The sequence below is a fragment of the Citrus sinensis genome, chromosome 9, assembly GCF_022201045.2.
Source record: "Citrus sinensis cultivar Valencia sweet orange chromosome 9, DVS_A1.0, whole genome shotgun sequence".
NCBI lineage: Eukaryota > Viridiplantae > Streptophyta > Magnoliopsida > Sapindales > Rutaceae > Citrus > Citrus sinensis.
In genome coordinates this window covers 22,690,742-22,710,263 of record NC_068564.1, presented here as the reverse complement: position 1 = coordinate 22,710,263, position 19,522 = coordinate 22,690,742, and the positions used below count along the sequence as shown (strand labels likewise).

At 34.8% G+C, this 19,522-nt stretch overlaps 2 protein-coding genes across 5 annotated transcripts; both read left to right on the top strand.

The window, feature by feature from the left end:
* The first annotated feature begins 2,877 nt into the window (after positions 1-2,877).
* Positions 2,878-16,598, top strand: LOC102626724 (probable serine/threonine-protein kinase At1g54610). 4 transcript variants are annotated; one of them, XM_025095598.2, is made up of 10 exons: positions 2,878-3,108; positions 3,220-3,979; positions 4,947-5,231; positions 5,408-5,725; positions 6,676-6,903; positions 8,178-8,278; positions 8,552-8,660; positions 9,725-10,195; positions 10,385-12,906; positions 16,490-16,598. In XM_025095598.2, exons 2-9 carry the CDS (start codon positions 3,569-3,571, stop codon positions 10,589-10,591), a joined length of 2,130 nt encoding a protein of 709 aa, XP_024951366.2. In that variant the 5' UTR covers positions 2,878-3,108; positions 3,220-3,568; the 3' UTR covers positions 10,592-12,906; positions 16,490-16,598. The 4 variants fall into 4 exon arrangements, with proteins under 4 accessions (XP_024951366.2, XP_052290440.1, XP_052290439.1 ...); XM_052434480.1 differs by adding an exon at positions 15,135-15,159 and having other exon boundaries at positions 2,878-3,979; XM_052434479.1 differs by adding an exon at positions 15,135-15,254 and having other exon boundaries at positions 2,878-3,979.
* LOC102628272 (lectin-like protein) lies at positions 11,188-19,040 on the top strand. Its single transcript, XM_052434091.1, has 6 exons — positions 11,188-11,882; positions 16,490-16,598; positions 17,663-17,786; positions 17,862-17,963; positions 18,382-18,461; positions 18,954-19,040. Exons 1-6 carry the CDS (start codon positions 11,188-11,190, stop codon positions 19,038-19,040), a joined length of 1,197 nt encoding a protein of 398 aa, XP_052290051.1.
* Positions 19,041-19,522: the final 482 nt, after the last annotated feature.

The following is a 19,522-nucleotide window of genomic DNA, read 5'->3' as shown; positions in this document are numbered from 1 at the left end:
ACCCTGCCCATTTGCTGATCTGAAAGGGGAGAGACAGAGAGGCACGCAGTGGAGTGAGCCAAAACGTGGACCACAAACAAAAATGAGGCCCCATTATTGAGTTGTTAATAAATTGTCTGAAAGAGTGAAGACAGACACCTTACCATAAATTTCATGTATAAAAATCGCATGCATTGTCATGTGGATGGAGTTTAATGGAAAACGGACAGCCATTATTGTTGCCGGATGGTGGTGGTTTTGTGAAGACGACAATGGCTCGTTTCTAAGTTGCTATTTTTTTTTTGGTCTTAACCATGAAGTATGTTGGGGAGGACCCCAACTGTGGGAGACATCTTTAAACTCGTACTACAACTCAGATTAGAAGTTTCTGCTCGAATCGAGAGGTACAAGTTCTCCCAACAAAGGCGACTTCACTGCGACTCGAACTGGGGAGCAAACTCAATCAAACCACTTAAGCGGACTCCATTGCCAGTGGAGCCAACACTTTGTTGGTCTAAGTTGCTATTTTTTCTTATTCATTCTTCGCCCCACGCGTCTCCTTTCCATCCCATTTGCTTTTTCTTAGTTCATGCAAAAGTTTGGTTTTGTCCGGCCAAATCTTTTAAAAAAAATAATAATAGAACATATGATTGTTTTTAATTACAATTCTATAGATCGATGATGAGTAGAATGACAGAATTATGGAGGGGGGCATTTTAGATTAAATCTATGATATCACGTCCAAATATTTTTGATTATGGCCAGATCTATTTACCTCTCAAATAATTACAAAAAAGATCTATTTACCTCCATGATTTGTATTATTGGACTCCCCCACTCCCCCTCAGGTGGTTTGAAAAGATTATGTACATTTTTAATAGTAGTTATTTATGAACTCACATGGATTGAACCAATTTCTTTTATGTGTTATTAGGAGATACACTAATAGAAAAATAAAAGATACTAATACAATATTTTTTTTTTATAGTGATGTTATTTATAGGAATAATTTTCTTATAGTTATAAATAAGAATAAACTTTATATTTTAATCAATTATTTTATTTTTAGATTTCGTCTTAAGGAACTCGTCTCCATATAATAATATTTATCTATATATTATAAAATAATAATTTTAATAATTATACCTCTATTAAATTATAATCTTTTCGTAATAATAAAACTAATTTCATCCCAACGATATAAACAGTACGGATATAGTTATTGTATTGCCATTTGTTAGATGTTGAAACATGTGAATGAATAACGATTAAGAGCAAGTGAGACTAAAACAGCATCATCAACTAATGGCATGGTAACCAATGGGCCTTTGGTCCAGTGGGAGAGCCCTTGCACTTAGAATAATGAGTGCAAGGGTTCGAGCCTCCATAAAAGTATTTATGAGGCTTATTTACAATCCTTCCTCAATTATCACATAATTGAGTGGAGCCAGTCTATTCCTCACGAAATGTGAGTAGAGTGGACAACCCTCGAATATTTGAGAGGGTTTGAAGAATTTGGGCAGCGCTTCAGAGGAGTACATGCCACGATGAAGGTCCCAATTGTAGAATCTGTGTGTAAATATTAATTGTAATACCTACAGTCCTGTATAAACAGTATTCAAAAAAAAAAAAAAACTAATGGCATGGTAATGATTAATTATATAGAATATTAGGCCATGGCATTATCGAAAACTTTATGATAATCATGGCAAAAAAAAAAATCAGATTTAATTAGCGTGGGGCCGGCTAAAAGGCACAGTGTGTTGCGTACTGTGTGAGCGAGGTGGAGGGTAATTTCTCTCCCACCTAACATTATAACTATTAAATAAAAAATAAAACTGAAAATAGCAAAAGAAAATCCAACGACCTTCATTCAACTTTTAGAAAGCACTTGACTCCTTTGAGTGAAATTTCTTGAGGGTTGGTAATTGCACTTTTCTCAGAAGGCACGTGGACCACACGCGCCCAAGAGGTTGTGAGATGGGCCAATTTAATTATTTTTTGTTTTTCATATTATGGACTTTACTTGTGGCATTGGTTAAGGCTAGAATATGGACGAGAGAAGAATGGGAAAATATGAAATTATCATATTACAATAAATTGTTAACAAGAACAAAAGCAACGGGTCCAATCATAAAAGATAAAAGAGAGGTACCATACAATAGTTGTAATATAATTTTATTCTAGTTAAGGATATTAAGAATAAAAATAATAATAAATTTAATATGTATGGGGCAAAATAATAATAAATTTTATATAAAAAATCATATTTTTTGGATCATCTTAACTAAGTTTGAGGAGTCACGGCTTAACTGATGAATGTAATTTAAAAGGACTTTTAAATCACGCGTCTCCGCTTATTCAATACTATCTTCGTTCTTATTTGTTACTCGAAAAATTCTTGTGTTTTCAAAAGAGATTTGTGTTTTTTTTTTTTTTGGCTTATCAGATGATTTAACAAAATTATCAATTAAATCTATTCATTTACTAAAATCGTTTTATTAATATCATTATAAATGACTCTTAAAATATATAACAAAAATATTGTAAAATATGTTAGTCTCATTTTTGTGCACTAATGAATTTTCAACTAAATTTACAAAGCCCAATCTAATTAATTCTCCTCCAAATATGTAAGAGTACAAAAAAGATTTTTTTAATTAAGAAATATATTTTAAAAATAAATATTCAAAAAAAAATAAGAAGAAGAAGAAGAACTGCCGTCAACATAGAGCGCGTGGCTACAAAATCACATAAAATAAGAATGTCTTTTTTACTGAAAGCTGCGCCTCTGCGCATTATTTATACATATTTTATTTATTTATTATTATTGTTATTATTTTTAATTATTATTATCATAAACAGCAAACAATAATTCCACTTCCACACACGCAAACAATAAATAAAAATAACAAATTTTTTTTTTTTCAGCTTCTGTGAAATAACTACTACACTCTTTACTATACGTTTGTTAAAGGCTTCTCACCAAAATCCAAAGTCTCTCTCTATGAGTGCCCTAGATCTGTAAACCCAGGATCATTCATTTTTTGTTTTTCGAGTTTCAAAGTTTTGATCTTTTTGCAATTGTTTGCTTGAATCAGGGGCAAGAAGATTAAGCATGCTCAAAAGGTACACACTTTGCGTTCAAAGATGAACATTTTCGTGTTTTCAGAATTGGGCTTGTGAGTTTTTAGGGTTTTTTTTTTTTTTTTTTTAAATTTTTGGGTTGTGCTGAAGCAGTGATTTTGAGTTTCTTGAGCTGTGAATTTATTGGATTTTGGTAGTGAAGATGTCTGTTGATGCTCTGGAACTGTCATTTTCAAGCTATTATGCACTGAATATGGTTGCAAGTATTTTTGCTTATTAGTGGAAAGAGTTTACTTGATGGTGTGAGAGTTGGGCTGCATTCAGTGAATCTTGAACTTGAGTTGGATTTGCTCCTTTATTTAGTTGAAAAAGTTGTTAGTGATATAGAGTTTACTAAATATGGGTATAGAAGAAGAGGATTGTAGTATAGTGAAAATGCGATATTTGAAGGGTAACTATTGATTTTGAAGGAAGGTTGTGTTGGGGGTGGTGTTGGTCAATAATGGGTTGCATTTGTTTTAAACCCTCTGCTATTGAAGATAGTAAAGAGAGCCCAAGAGAGCGTCTCTCAAGCAAGGCCTCGTCAGACTTAAGAGGATCCAGGGCAACCTCCTCAAGGAGAGAGGAAGTGTATCGAGTGAAAGATCGATTTGATAGTAACGATGGAAGAGCAATGTTAATTGATAAGCAGGTTAATGGCTCTGTTCGGTTGCATGGCGAGAATTTTGATCGGAAGAGGGAGAAGATGGAATATGTTGTTGCCCAACATCATCCAGGGATGGGTAGTATTCCAAAAGCTTCGGAAGGGGAGCAGGTTGCTGCTGGGTGGCCAGCCTGGTTAGCTGCAGTGGCTGGAGAAGCTATCCGGGGATGGGTGCCACGGCGTGCAGATTCCTTTGAGAAGCTGGATAAAGTATGTTCCTTCACTGATTATTGTGGTGCATAAATATTGTCATATAGTGTTTATTTGCACATCGATATTGTCCTTTTTGAATTTGCTGTTGTGATGAATTAGTAATTGCTTGATAGTTTTATTATCAGTTTTGTATCTGGATAACGAATGATAATAAGTTATCTTGAGAGGGAACATTTACCAAACAGCTCTAACTTTGTGTCATAAGCTCTCAAGGTTTCCTAAAAAAAAAAATTATTTCTGGTCATATATCTATGGAGTTATTTATGGTACATGTGTATAATACAAATCTATCCTTAGATGAAATTATGATTTTAACTTTTGGATTTTGTTCAAGAATGTGAAGTATAGCCTGGGAAACATCCAAGAAGCATCACCATGAATTCAGATTCTTATAGAACTATCCATTCTACTTCTGCAGAGTTCAAATAATGTTCAGAGTAATAGTTAGTTCTTATAGAAAACCAGTTAATGTTAGGGAGAACTGAACTTTGGTGGGTAATTTGAGTGTAACTGACTAGGTATGAAGAAACTTGAAGATATTGCACACTAATGCGCATGATTTTAGATGATTGAAATTTGTGGATTATGATGCGTATCAACAGTTTTAAGCATACATGCATGTTTGCTTGTGTAATATTTGACTGCTTGCTAGCTCTTGGATTATGCATGCTACTTCTCTTTAAAATTAAGCTGATACTGCACTTTTGGAATTTTAGCTAATTTTGTGCCCATCACTACTTTTCTCCTTCCCCTTTTTTGACTACTATTTTGCTAATATTTACATTTTTTGTTTTTGTTTTTGTTTTTGGGGAGTCCCTTTCTATTTTTTCCAGATCATTCTATTTAGTGAGTAGTTACCATGATTTATCTTCAATTTTTTGTCCTTCTCCAATGCCCACTTTGGTTGACTTCACTTGGAGGCTGGTTTTGATTTATAGTTTGATGACAACATATTGCAATGCAGATTGGCCAGGGAACTTACAGTAATGTTTATAGGGCTCGTGATCTTGATCAAAAGAAAATTGTTGCTCTGAAAAAAGTAAGGTTTGATAACCTGGAGCCCGAGAGTGTTCGCTTTATGGCAAGGGAAATCCATATTCTCCGCAGACTTGATCACATAAATGTAATAAAGCTGGAAGGCCTCGTTACATCAAGGATGTCTTGCAGCTTGTATCTTGTTTTTGAGTACATGGAACATGATCTGGCTGGGCTTGCCTCACATCCGGGACTGAAATTTTCAGAAGCACAGGTGTTTTTGATTATTTTTCCCCAATTTTTTATTTTCCATAGCTAGAACTGTGTATTTAAATTTCATTTCTGAAAATGATGTTAATTGTGTACCTAAGCTTGATATATCAATTACATGGAAGCTAGATTATTAAATGCAGATACATTTAGGTATCAAGTGTTTATTTTTTTGGGCAGGTTAAATGTTACATGCAACAACTTTTGTGCGGGCTTGATCATTGTCATAGCCGTGGAGTCCTTCATCGTGATATAAAGGGATCCAACCTTTTAATTGACAACAATGGCATCCTGAAAATCGCAGACTTTGGCCTGGCTAGTTTTTATGATCCCGATCAAAATCAGCCTTTGACAAGCCGTGTTGTAACTCTTTGGTACCGGCCACCAGAGCTTTTATTGGGAGCAACTTACTATGGCACTGCTGTGGATTTATGGAGTACAGGTTGCATACTTGCAGAATTGTATGCTGGCAAGCCTATAATGCCTGGAAGAACTGAGGTATTTTTAAATAGAATGGGAAAATTATGGGATTTTCTGCCTACATTTAGAAATCTACTTTCTTTAACTTCTTATGGTCCTAACAGGATATTTCTGCTGCAAGGTTTTCCTGTTAGGAATAATGCCCATGGTTAAAGTTCCTAATAATAGTTGGACCCAAAATTTTGTGAGATAACAGTCCTGATTTGATTTAGATAGTGATTAGATTTTTCTGTTGTATCTGCCTGATTCATACATAAGTTCATGACTTTTATAAGAGAATAATTCTATTCAGAAATGCATGTAACTATGTGGCTTATATTTTGGAGACTTTAGTTTACTGCTTTATTTCATGCTCGGCTGTTACGGATGGATGTGGTTTGATCTGGTTTCAGGCTAGTCGGACTTAAAATTATTACAGTTGACCTAAATACGCTGGAGTTGACAGTAAAATGTAGCTTCGAGTAATTCTAGTAGCCAACTAAGTTGTACCTGTTTTTCAGAAATTATTGATATCGCATATATCTTCAGTTTTATTTCTCTAGATTGTTTTAGTAGAAATTATCTGTTGAAGATGAGTCCTGGGGCCTCTTTTACAATTAGTGACAACCACTTGAAGAATGTCATGAATCAATGAAGCTAATTTTTCTCCTGTATGATTCCTTTAAGCTGGGAGAAGTTCCATACTTAGTTGGTTCCTTGCTTGAGCTTGAAAAAAAAAATAAAAATCAGTCAGTTGTATATCAGTTTATATGTATTTGTTTATACTTCTTCTGAGTAGCAATCTCGCACCTAGGATATTATTTCGTATTTATCCCCTACCAAATAAATGATTGGAACTTTGGGATTTTCTGATACAAGTTGTCCTAGCATAGTCTCTCTTCTGTTTTGTTTTGTCTTATTTTGCTCTTTCTAAGTAGCACCATTAGTTAGTTTAATTACTCAAAAGTTTGCATCTTTTTGTCTTGTAGGTGGAGCAGTTACATAAAATTTTTAAGCTTTGTGGCTCACCTTCTGAGGATTATTGGAGAAAGTCTAAGCTGCCTCATGCAACCATCTTTAAGCCCCAACAGCCTTATAAACGCTGTGTTGCTGAAACATTTAAGGATTTTCCTGCACCAGCTTTAGCGCTCATGGAGACCCTTCTTTCTATTGATCCAGCTGATCGTGGATCTGCAGCATCTGCTCTTAGGAGTGAGGTGTGAATTTTTTGATAAATCAACACATATATTATGTTTTCGATGATTCCTAGACCCTTTTTGCATTGTGTTTTTTCATAAAGGGGTGTTAATCCATTAATCTTGATTGGTGATCAGCTGGACATTCTCTTGTTTGCAAATCAAAGTACTAATTTTTCAAAAACTCTAGATTTTTAGTCTGGCAGGGGTTTATTTTGTCTTCATATGTGCTCAGATATTTTACTTTCTTTATATATATATAAGATTTCCAATGATAACTTCAGCTTGTGCCTTATATACTGTACATCTCAGTGACTCATTATGCTTCAAGTAGAATTTTAAATAATCAGTACACTGTTGACTAGAGTGTTTGCTATCCAATTTTTATTGGTCATCAAAATTTCCCATATGAAGCCAGTTCCTTAACCTGTAAATTTTATGTCAAGTTTAAATAATGCACATTTTCTTGAATGCTGTTAATGATGCAATTATCGTCACACATATATTCTTATGTGGCAATTTATCATAAGGAAAGAATTTTGCTGGGAGTTGGTGGTTTGGATGGCAGGTGCAATTAAGCTTCAAGGAACTATTGTAGGATTTCTTGATAACTAAAGTTGGAGTACTAAATTGAAGCTTACATGTCAAGAATTGTTTAACCTTAGAGTTACTATTCTTATTTGTGGCTATGGAGGTCAGTGGTTGTAGTTTGTGATAGGGTTTGATATTTAACACAGGCTTGCATATTTAAAGACGGCATTGTTTTATCTCTAGTATTTCACTTTGGTTTCAACTCCTTTATGTTATGAAAGAGGACATCAGGTGTAGATCACTACAGGTTAAAAGGCAGCATGAGTTGGTAAAACTTTTGTACAATAACAGATTTTATACAATATAGGGTTGGAAACCGCAGTTCATATGGGGACTTAATCTACCATCAAGTATTTTAGATTAAACTGCTGTCATGTGTTTCTAAGATTGAGGAATTTCATCTGATGGGATCATTGGTAAGTAAATCTCCTAACTTTTAGGAAATCTTTTGATTGATGTGAAGATTAGTCAGGAATAGAAAAGTTTTTTGTCTTTTATTCCCATACAGTTTTTAAAATAGTCTGTGTAGTACTTTGGGCTTGTACATTTTGTTGCTTTTTAAATCATGATATTGAATTATTCATCACTCTCTTCCTTATTTCTTATTAAAAAAATAAATAGATATTATTCTCTTGGTAATTAGTGAATAACTTGCTCCCTACTCATTGCAACATTCTGAGTTTCTTTTGCTTTATCTTATCCAGTTTTTTACCATGAAGCCTCTGCCTTGTGATCCATCCAGCTTGCCAAAGTATCCTCCCAGCAAAGAATTTGATGCAAAAATACGGGATGAAGAAGCGAGAAGGTGCATATTGTCATAATTAGATCATGTTTTTTCATGTCAAAATTGATTGCTTGCTGGATTTGATTATTGGGTTAAGATTACATTTTTGTTGGGTAATCTTATAATGAGCCCACTATTGGAATTTTTTTCATCCGTTTTATTTTTTATTTTAGGGGCTTTCATTTGTTGGACAGCCCAATGTGATATTTTTCTGTTCTTCTCAATTCATAAGACCACTGAAGTGCTGTAGGTATGGTAGGTGCTAAAGAATGTATACTTTTTTTAATCCTGTAGGCAAGGAGGAAGCAAGGGCCAGAGAATGGACCTTGAAAGGAGAGGAACAAGAGAGTCCCGAGCCATCCCTGCACCTGATGCTAATGCTGAATTGGTGTTGTCTATGCAGGTAGTTATTTTCTTTTGTTAATGTCCTCTTGTACTGTCATTCTTTCTCTTATTGTCAATGCATGCCTTAATCATTATGGTGTAGTTTTATGTAATCTGATCTTTATGCGTTTGCTTATTCATGTTAAATTTTCATTTATGAGCTGTAATATAAAGAAAGTAACAAGTACTGCAATTTGTTTCTTAATTACAGTTTGGCATGAATTTTCTTAATTATGTATTTGCACAATCTTCCTGCAAAGGAGGTATTAGGTATGAAGAGCAACGGCTAAACTGAAGGAAAAGGAATGCAAGTATATGAAAAGCAGAGCTATTTCCTGAAATATAAAGCTTAAAGCTAATTTAAAGAAGCTATATCACTTTCAAATGTGACTGACATAGCAGATGATATGATTGGAAAGTTCTTTAGTCAGCAATTTTCCAATACCTTTTAAGGCCTACCTTTAGAGCTAAGCTGCAGTTACTGCCCATTTTGGCCTAACCACCTTTTCTCCATTCGATTTCACCAAAAGACTACCTCATTATCTCCCAGTACATTGCATGCAAAACTTTTCTGCTACAACCAAGGGTTATTACTCCATTTGTCTTCATTTAACAAGCCTCCAAATACCATCCTTGTCAGTTAACATATCTATAACCACTTTGCTTCAATTTTCAACAGAGTTTTGTGTTAATAACATGTGAGATGTATGATCTTTTTACCCAATGCAACGTTGCATTTTAAGGGCTAATTATAGATCTTCATTTGGATGATGTCACTATGCCGCGTATTATACAAAAGCTGACAATTTGGTACTGCATCTGAAGTTTTGGCTGAAAGCAATTTTGATATTTGTTAATGGAACTAATTGGATTAGCTATCGATCACAATCATTGGTGAACAATATATTTTGTTAGTGTGCATCTGTTTGCAAGTTTTTTCTGTTCAATAGGAATAGCCTGTTGCCCCAAGTTTGTACAGTTTTAATACCTTTGCAAATATCAAGTGCTTTTATTTATTTAATTTTTGATATACCTTTACTTTAATTTTACGAATACACTAATATGACTTATTTATTATTTCAGAAAAGACAAAGCCAGTACAACTCTAAGAGCCGGAGTGAGAAGTTTAATCCTCATCCAGAAGAAGTTGCATCTGGCTTCCCTATTGATCCACCTAGACAATCACAAGTGACAGAATCAAGTGCAGGTCCCCAGGGGCATAATCATAAAAGAGCCTCCCACTCAGGGCCACTGGCTCAGCGTGCTGCGTGGGCAAAGGCAGGAAAAAACACAGATGATGCCCCTAAGATTTCAACCGGTGCTGACTTGTCAACGGGACTAGTGGCTGCAAGGAGGAGTTTATTATCTGAAGATCGTAGAGAAAGGTCTGGTTCAGCTCAACCAGAAGTTCCGAAACTAATTGCAAGGTTTCCAGGATCCTTTAAAGAGGCATCAGAATCTTTTATCCAACATGATCAGAAGCATCATGCTCAAGGTGTTGCAGGTTCTCATCAAAAGGAAGATGGAAGAATTGGCAACAAAGATCCAATTCTTGTTAGTATTTGCTGTGCCTTATTTTTCTTCCTATGTATAGGTTTACAAGTTTTCTGAATATTGTTTTCTTGACCAAACTCTTAACCAATAGGATGAATCCTATTTCTTAGGGATTTGACTGCCTGCTTATTATTCATGCTATCATGATTGTCTGACGCCCTGACTCTTATGTTTTGCATTTTGGTCCAGCTTGGCTATGGGTCGAAGGGTCACAAAATTCATTACTCTGGCCCATTGATTGTGCCTTCAGGCAATGTGGACCAGATGCTCAAGGATCATGATCGCCAGATTCAAGAAGCTGTTAGACGGGCACGCGTTGACAAGGCAAAGGTCAGAAAAGTTCAGATGGAAGGGAACCAATTATCAACAAATTCATTATTTGTTTCTGGCCGTTAAGCTGGCCCAAGTAATCCTCCAATGAAGACGAACCTTGTCAGGAAGATCACTGCAGAATAACTTGGCCGGTGAAAATCACTTGTGAAATATAATTTTAGTCATTAGTCAGGTTTTTGTATAGGTGGTGTTTTAGAAAGATGCACACTGCTCGCAATTAGCTATGTTCATAGCTTACCGAAATATCTCTTTGCAATTCATCACTTGTATTTTTCTTTCCACTCGGCAACTGTAATTTCTAAGTTATGGGCCATTCTTATAGAGCTTATTTAGCCATAAATTATTTTGGAAAAACGACCATGTCTTATTATGTGATTAATAGGAGGAATGTGTCGAATGTCCCTTGCTGAAGTTGCCAAGAATTTAGTTGATCCCACTGTATCTTTAAGCTTGATGCTTACAATATTACATTGACAATTCTAGTTCTAGTACTAGTCAACTTTGATTTCTTCCCATGCAGCAGCCAAGTTAGACGCAAATGGGGCCTTGACTATCTAGTCTGGGATTTAATGTTTAAAGGAAATTCCGATTTATTGCTGCAGCAGCAGCTATTTATTGCCAGGCTAGCTACCTTAGAATGCAGAGCTGTTTAGCTGAAAATGAACTTCGTCAAACTGCTACTGTTGTTTCTGACCATAGGCTTGGTTGAGCCAACCAGTGCTTTGAAGTTCGCCTTCGATGGCTTCAACACTTCAAAACTGTTGCTTTACGGCAGCGCAAAACTGGATTCCGGTGCCATTTCACTCACCCAAGATACTACTTTCTCCATTGGAAGAGCCCTCTATCATGCTAAGATCCCCCTAAGACGTACAAACTCATTTGAAACCTCTTTCACCTTCTCCATCACCCCATACAAGGGCCAACTTCCCGGCCATGGGCTGGTCTTCATCCTCGTGCCTTCCGCTGGCATACAAGGAGCTGCTGCATCTCAACATCTTGGCTTCCTGAATAGAACAAATGATGGTAATCCGAACAACAATGTTTTTGGTATTGAATTCGACGTATTTCAAAATCAAGAATTCAATGATATCAACAATAACCATGTTGGTCTGAACGTGAATTCCCTCACTTCTTTGGCTGCTTATGAGGCTGGATATTGGTTTCAGGACAATCAGAATAAGACTAACTGGCATTTCCATGAGTTGAAGCTGAACAATGGCAAGATTTATCGGGTATGGATTGATTACAAAGATTCTTTTCTTAGTGTAAGTATAGCTCCTGCAAAAATGAAGAAGCCTTTGTGGCCATTGTTGAACGTTTTTATTGATCTCTCGGACTTTTTTCTTGATGAAATGTATGCCGGTTTCTGCGCCGCCACCGGACAACTTGTTGAAAATCATAAAATCCTGAGTTGGAGCTTCTCCAATTAATTTTCCTTTGATCATTTTCTTAAAAATATGTGCGAATAAGAATCCTTTTTGTTGGATCATGATGAATATTAGAATAAGAAGTATTCTTTCCATATATATAATCTTCTTCTCTCATGGTTTACTAACTGCACTTGTTATTTTTTTTTTAAAAAAAAATAATAACATCTATTATTAGGGTCAAGAAAGAACAACAATACACCATCATAAAGGTACAAAAATAAGGTTAGTCTTAGGTATAATATATAGGACAATGCTCAAGGGTCAAGCTTAAGTTAAAGAACACCCAACAACAAAGTAATTAAGAATTATAATTTTAAAACCGAAAAGAAGTATATTTATTTTAGCAGTATATACAAAGTAAACATGTCAAAATGCTTTCTGAAAAGAAAACTAATTAGCACATACTTATTCTTCGTAGACTAATCTAAAAGGGTAGTTTTTAGGGATCTCTTCTAAGATTAGGCGTATTAACACTTAGATAAAAAGTATGATCGTGGTTACATATACCTCCTGTATCGTCTGTATTTAATTTCGTATATAGATTAGCCAATATAGGAGGGTAAATTAGTAAAAGCTCATTTAAAATTGAAATAAACAAAAAGCCGCTTTAAAGATGATAAACCCACTGAAACACTAAAAAAATCCGGATGAAAATCAGTAAGCCATTAGCCAACGGATGGGAGAATGCTTGTTGTTCTCTTTCATTAAGCTAACTCATCTCAATACCATTTTCTCTTTCAATCAACCGAAGCATACGCACATTCCTCATCTCTAAATGCTTTGAAGATGGAAAAAAAAAAATCAAATTTTAATTGCCAAGTCCCGCAAATTTAGCTTCTTAGATTTATTAACAACAAAAGCATCGGTGGTGGCTTAATTGTGGTGTCAGGTGAAAATCACTGGCGTTCGGCGTCATACGTGACTGTCATTAACTTGAATTGAAAGAAGGTTAGTCTTTGAAAAAAATTTAGATTTAATTTTTTTGTTTTAATATGTATTATATTTTTAAATTAATTAGAATTTTATTTTGTTCAATCACAGATCGGGCTTTTTTTATTGGTTGAAAATGAAAATGGGCTTGTTGAAGTGTTAGAGAAATTTTTGGCATTGTGTTGTTGTTCATTAAAAAATGATACTAGTTTGTGGATGTATTGAAGAAGATGCGTGTTGTTTGTTACTTTCAGACTTTAGCTATCTGATTTGTCAAGTTATGAGCTAATCAAAACATATGATGTTAGAAATTAGTGATTTTTAGGTGAGTTCTTTGTCAAATAAAAATGGATTAGCACTGTTATGAAGGATATGGATGCTATTTGGGAGAATTGACTTCTTAATATGTGCTTGAACTAAATATACCAATGCACATTAGAAATTAGTGAAGTTGTTGTTTGTGTTGTGATGCTTTGAAGAAGTTGAAAAGGATATTGCTTGTGCTCCTTAAATGAAGAATTTTTTGTTGCTTGATAAGAAAAGCATTAGTGACAAATAAAATGAAGAAATTTTGGATGATGTTTGTGTAAAAGATTTAAATTATTTGTCTTATTGAAGCTGTCCTGTGTTTTTATTTGCGACTTAACCATTAAAATGACTATGTAACATTGATTAGAGGCTGCATGTGCTCTTTTTATGAAGGAAGCAGTAGTGGCATTCCTGATGGGGTAATGAGATGCTAAGATGGGAATGTATGACCTTTTAATCATGTTTTCGCTTTAAATCGAAGTGACTACAATCCCTATGTCTTCTAAAAAGAAACTTAATTTTTCTTTAAAGATTTAAAAACACATCATTTCCATTTTTAAGTGACTATGATAATGCTTCAAATGAAAGTTGGTGTTGGTTTTTGTCAAAATCTTTTGTTAAGCACGGTGAAATGATTCAATTTTCATCGAATATGCGAAAGTTCCTAAGTGAATAACTTGTGGTCTCATGTTATTTTTTTAGATGATGCTCTTGTGGAGGTCAAAAAGGAAAAGAGAGTCTTTGTGAAAAAACAAAAGCAGAGAACAATTATGCCTTTCTCTAATTGTCTTTCTTTTGACATGTATATCAGGACTAGTGTGCACAACTCACCTTTATTGACTAAATAATTTAACCATGAACAAGTAAAAATTTAATACTTTTCCTACTGATCGTATGTGAATTGAATCAACTGCATTGAAAATTTTGATCAAAGCAAAAAAAAAAAAAAGGCTTTCAGCCTTCATTACATTCGAAAATAGCAAGTAGGAATTTTGTAAGCCCAACTGAAAAGGATTAAGGTAACCTGACTCTTCTTGTTCTAGATTCTTTTTTCTTTCTTTGTTCTACTTCCCATTTCATCTTCAGCTCATTCACTAATTGGCAAGAATAACTGGAAAGGAAGAAGGTAGAATATGCTGAAAATATGAAAAATAACGTAGCTACATATCACAAAGAAGTAGAAGAGGAAAGGCAATGGTTGAAGTTAGTGATTAAGAATAAATTCTGAAGCTAAAGAAGATGGTTGAAAAATATCATGCAACTAAGATCACTTTAAAGATCAATGGAACTGAACAAATGTTAACAATGGGATGTTGTGCATTAGAAATACCAAATTTGCTTTTGAACTGTTGTATTATGTTCAATTTTTAAAATTTATTTCACTGTATAGTATCACTAGCCCTAGTTTTCCAGCAATATATTTATTTTCTTTTTACAATTGATGAATATTTGATGTCAAATTTTTATTTCCCAAGGGTGTTAAGTGTAATGATTAATTTAATATTTAGCACCAAGGGTGTTTAATTCTTTTTCTAGAACCAAGGGTATTTTTGACATATCACTGATCAACTAACGGTCAAGGAAACTGAGCACAGACGGCAAGGGAGGTCTCTGTGATTATGATGATACTTTCTATCTAAATGTCAATACGCCAAATCTCGGGGGAGGTACCTAAATCTAAAAGGGGAGTCTTTTGTTTCATTTTTTTGGCCATTTTCTCGGTTTTATAACTATTCTTATCCCAAACTGAAAATCCAGATAGATACGAATGGTAACTAGCTCTCTATCGCTTCGTCATATATCACAATGAAAAAGCAGTTATGCAACTTCATTTTTCTTGTTCATTCATTGCCCATTCACTGATCTCAAATGTTTGCTGATAAATTCACTGTCCATGATCTAACAAGTCAACTTGTATGTTTTTGCTTTGGTTACAGAATCCTTCAACCATAGTGCTTTGAGGTGATTGTTTACATATGCACTTTGAGAGCTTATATTTTCGCAATACGCAAGAATTTTTCTATCATCGCGAAGCATTCATTTAACCTGTTTCAATGGTAATTTCATTCACGGGTCATATAGGAATATGTTTTCCTCTTTAACCATACTAGCAAACTTATTTGGTCAGTTTTGTTAATGATTATAAGGGTTGCAGTGATTGCATTTGGAATACATTCAGTACACTAAAACATACATAGTACGTGAAAATGGAGTTAGAATTTCTGTAAAATCAGACTAGCCTTTGCGTTCTTATTTTATTTTCCTAGATATCGTCTCTAGTACAAATTCAACCATGCTCTTAGCAATTAGGAAAATAGTTCAGGTCCTGCTAATGTAGGCAATAAATTAATTTGATTTGTCTAAATTATTATTAAAAAAATTTTAATGATACATCAAGAACAATACAATTTATATTCAGTACATCAAAGCAATATGATAAAATTTGAAAAATTTTGGCTAGATTGATTTGTCTACAAATTTTATCTACATTTAGTCTAACGGCAGCTCAATCTCCTCCCACCTCAAGTGGGCAGAGTTGAAACGTCAAATCTCTTTTTTTCAACTCGAGATTTTACCATCTCAACTAAATGGCACCTACCTCTACAAATCTTATTTGTAAGGTATTATGTATTTATCAATCGGCAATGAGTACTTTGTCATTGCTCATTTGGAGCAGAGTTGAATTAATGAGAATCCATGAATACTGCTCGAAGATATCTAATGTGCCCTAGTAGTTTGGTCTACTCTTCAAACCACCCCTCCCCTTTTGCATTATTTTCCTTATTTCTCAAAAAAAAAAAATTCTCTCTTGGTAATTAGTGAATAACTTTCTCCCTACTGTTTGTGACATCTTTTGCTTTATCTTATCCAGCTCTTTACCATGATAACTTTCTCCCCTGCCTTGTGATCCTTCCAGTTTGCCAAAAGTATCCTCCCACCAAAGAATTTGATGCAAAAATACGGGATGAAGAAGCCAGAAAGTGCATATTGTCACAATTAAAGCATGTTTTTCAGTATCAGTAAAGAAATTTTATAGTTTCAGTTTGACTTTGTTGGAAATAGTGCTTCATATCAAAATTGATTGCTTGCTGGATTTGATTATTGGGTTATGATTACATTTTAGTTGGGTAATCGCATAATGAGATCATTGTTGGAAATTTTTATTTGTTTTATTTTTTATTTTCGGGGCTTTCATTTGGTGGACAGCTCAATGTGATATTTTTCTGTTCTTCCCAATTCATATCATGCTAGGTGATAAATAATGTATATATATATTTTTTAAATCTTGTAGGCAAGGAGGAAGCAAGAGCCAGAGAGTGGACCTTGAAAGGAGAGGAACAAGAGAGTCCCAAGCCATCCCAGCCCCTGATGCTAATGCTGAATTGGTGTTGTCTATGCAGGTAATTATTTTCTATTGTTAATGTCCTTTTGTACCGTCATTCTTTCTCTTATAACTTATTGTCAATGCATGCCTTAATTACCATGGTGTAGTTCTATGTCATCTGATCTTTAGGCTTTTGCTCACTCATGTCAAATTTACATTTATGAGGTGTATGTAAAGAAAGTAACAAGAAAGTACTGCAATTTATTTCTTAATTACAGTTTGGCATGAATTTTCTTTATTACATAATTGCAGTCTTCCTGCAATGGAGGTATTAAGTATGAAGAGCAACCACTAAACTGAAGAAAAATGAATGCAAGTATACGAAAAGCAGAAGCTCATTCCTGAAATATAAAGCTTAAAGCTAATTTAAGGAAGCTATATTATTTTCAAATGTGACTGACTTAGCAAATAACATGATCGGAGAGTTCTTTAGTCTGCACTTTTCCGGTACCTTTTAAGCCTTACTTTGCAGCTAGCCAGCAGTTACTGCCCGTTTTGGCCTAACCACCTTTTCTCCATTTGGTTTCATGCAAGACTATCTCATTATCTCCCAATACATCCCATGCAAAACCTTCCTGCTACGACCAAGGCTCATTACTCCATTTGTCTTCATTTGACAAGCCTCCAAATGTCATTCTTGTCAGTTAACAAATCTATAACCACCTTTGCTTCAATTTTCAACGGAGTTTTGAGATAATAACATGAAAGATGTATGATCTTTTTCCCCAATCCAACATTGCATTTTAAGGGTTGATTATGGATCTTCATTTGGATGATGTCACTATGCTGCAGTATTATACAAAAGCTGACAATTTGGCACTGCATCTGAAGTTTCGGTTGAAAGCAATTTTGATATTTGTTAATGGAACTAATTGGATTAGTTATCTGTGACAATAATTGGCGAACAATATATTTTTTGAGTGTGCGTCCGTTTGTCAAGCTTTTGCTGTTCAATAGGAATAGCCTGCTACCCCAAGTTTATACAGTTTTAATAACTTTTCAAATATTAAGTGCTATTTTTTTTATATGCCTTTACTTTAATTTGATGAACACACTAATATGACTCCTTTATTATTTCAGAAAAGAAAAAGTCAGTACAACTCTAAGAGCCGGAGTGAGAAGTTTAATCCTCATCCAGAAGAAGTTGCATCTGGCTTCCCTATTGATCCACCTAGAGAATCACAAGTGGCGGAATCAAGCTCAGGTCCCCAGGGGCGTAATAATAAAAGAGCCTCCCATTCAGGGCCACTGGCTTAGCGTGCTGCATGGGCAAAGGCAGGAAAAAACACAGATGATGCCCCAAAGATTTCAACTGGTGCTGACTTTTCATCAGTTCTAGTGGCTGCAAGGAGGAGTTTACTATCTGAGATCATAGAGAAAGGTCTGGTTCAGCTCAACCAGAAGTTCTGAAACGAATTTTAAGGTTTCCAGGATCCTTTAAAGAGGCCTCCGAATCTTTTATCAAGCATTGTCAGAAGCATCACTCTCAAGGTGTTGCAGGTTCTTATCATAAGGAAGATGGAAGAATTGGCAACAAAGATCGAAATCTTGTTAGTATTTGCTGTGCCTTATTTTCCATCCTATGTATAGGTTTAGAGGTTTTCTGAATATTGTTTTCTTGACCAATCTCTTGACTAATAGGACGGATCCTATTTCTTAGGGATTTGACTGCCTGCTTATTATCCACACTATCTTGATTGCCAGACGCCCTGACTCTATTATTATTTGCATTTTGGTCCACCTTGACTATGGGTCAAGTCACAAAATTCATTACTCTGGCCCATTGATTGTCCTTTCAGGCAATGTGTACCAGATGCTTAAGGATCAGGATCTCCAGGTTCAAGAAGCTGTTAGACGAGGACATGTTGACAAGGCAAAGGTCAGAAAAGTTGACATGGAAGGAAACCAATTGACAACAAATTTATTATTTGTTTCTAGCTGTTACTCTGGCTCAAGTAACCCAATGAGGCCCAGCCTTGTCAGGAAGATCACTGCAGAATAATTTGGCTGGTGATTTTCTCTCTTTTGAAATATAGTTTGTCATTAGTCAGGGTTTTTGTAGAGGTGGTGTTTTTGAAAGATGGCCAGTGCTCACAATTAGCTATGTTTATAGCTTACTGAAAAATCTCTTTGCAATTCATCACTTGTATTTTTCTTTCCACTCGGCAACTGTAATTTCTAAGTTATGGGCCATTCTTGTGGAGCTCACTATTATTTTGGAGAAACGACAGTATCTTATTATGTGATTAATAGGAGGAATGTGTTGGATATCCCTTGCTGAAGTTGCCAAGTATCGTGTTGATCCCTACGAGCCTTTAAGCTTGATGCATACTTTATCATGCTGACAATTTTAGTTTTGGTATTCTTAAAGGTGGCCAATGGGCCGGACGGCACGAGGCACGGCACGGGCACGGCACGTGTCCGTACAGCACGGCACGGCACGAGCACGTCTCGGTAGAGCACGCGGCACGGCACGGCACGTACATGGGCCGTGCCGGGCTTAGATTTTAGGCACGCGGGCCTTAAAAGCACGGCACAATTAAAGATGGACCAAAGCACGGCACGCGAAAAAGCACGCAATAAGCACGTTTCATTTTTTAATGAAAGTAAACTTAAAATTTTATGATTTTATAAATAACTTGAAATTGAATCTTTTAATATCTTTTATTGGCTCAAGTTTTTTAAATTTATTTAATTCTTAGTTTCAAAAAAATTATAATTGATTTATGTTTATAATTTATTAAATAAATAACTGATATCATGATTTTAATAAATAAAATTATAAATATAATGATTTTATAAATATGTATTAATATTATTATAAATTATGATATATGACTCTACGTAACTCCAAGTTAACAATTAAGTTAACCCTTAAAAAAAATTATTATTATTGTTATTGTTATGTGCTAAAAAAAAATTATAATACCATAGAGTCAA

What these genes read in the sequence shown, in the direction of transcription:
- LOC102626724 (XM_025095598.2), top strand. Translation starts at nt 3,569, where the DNA reads ATGGGTTGCATTTGTTTTAAACCCTCTGCTATTGAAGATAGTAAAGAG. An exon ending in CCTTTGAGAAGCTGGATAAA is followed by an intron (nt 3,980 to 4,946) that starts GTATGTTCCTTC and finishes ATTGCAATGCAG; the next exon opens with ATTGGCCAGGGAACTTACAG. An exon ending in GCAACAAAGATCCAATTCTT is followed by an intron (nt 10,196 to 10,384) that starts GTTAGTATTTGC and finishes ATTTTGGTCCAG; the next exon opens with CTTGGCTATGGGTCGAAGGG.
- LOC102628272 (XM_052434091.1), top strand. Translation starts at nt 11,188, where the DNA reads ATGAACTTCGTCAAACTGCTACTGTTGTTTCTGACCATAGGCTTGGTT. An exon ending in ATCTGAGATCATAGAGAAAG is followed by an intron (nt 17,964 to 18,381) that starts GTCTGGTTCAGC and finishes TTGTCCTTTCAG; the next exon opens with GCAATGTGTACCAGATGCTT. An exon ending in GACATGTTGACAAGGCAAAG is followed by an intron (nt 18,462 to 18,953) that starts GTCAGAAAAGTT and finishes GTATTCTTAAAG; the next exon opens with GTGGCCAATGGGCCGGACGG.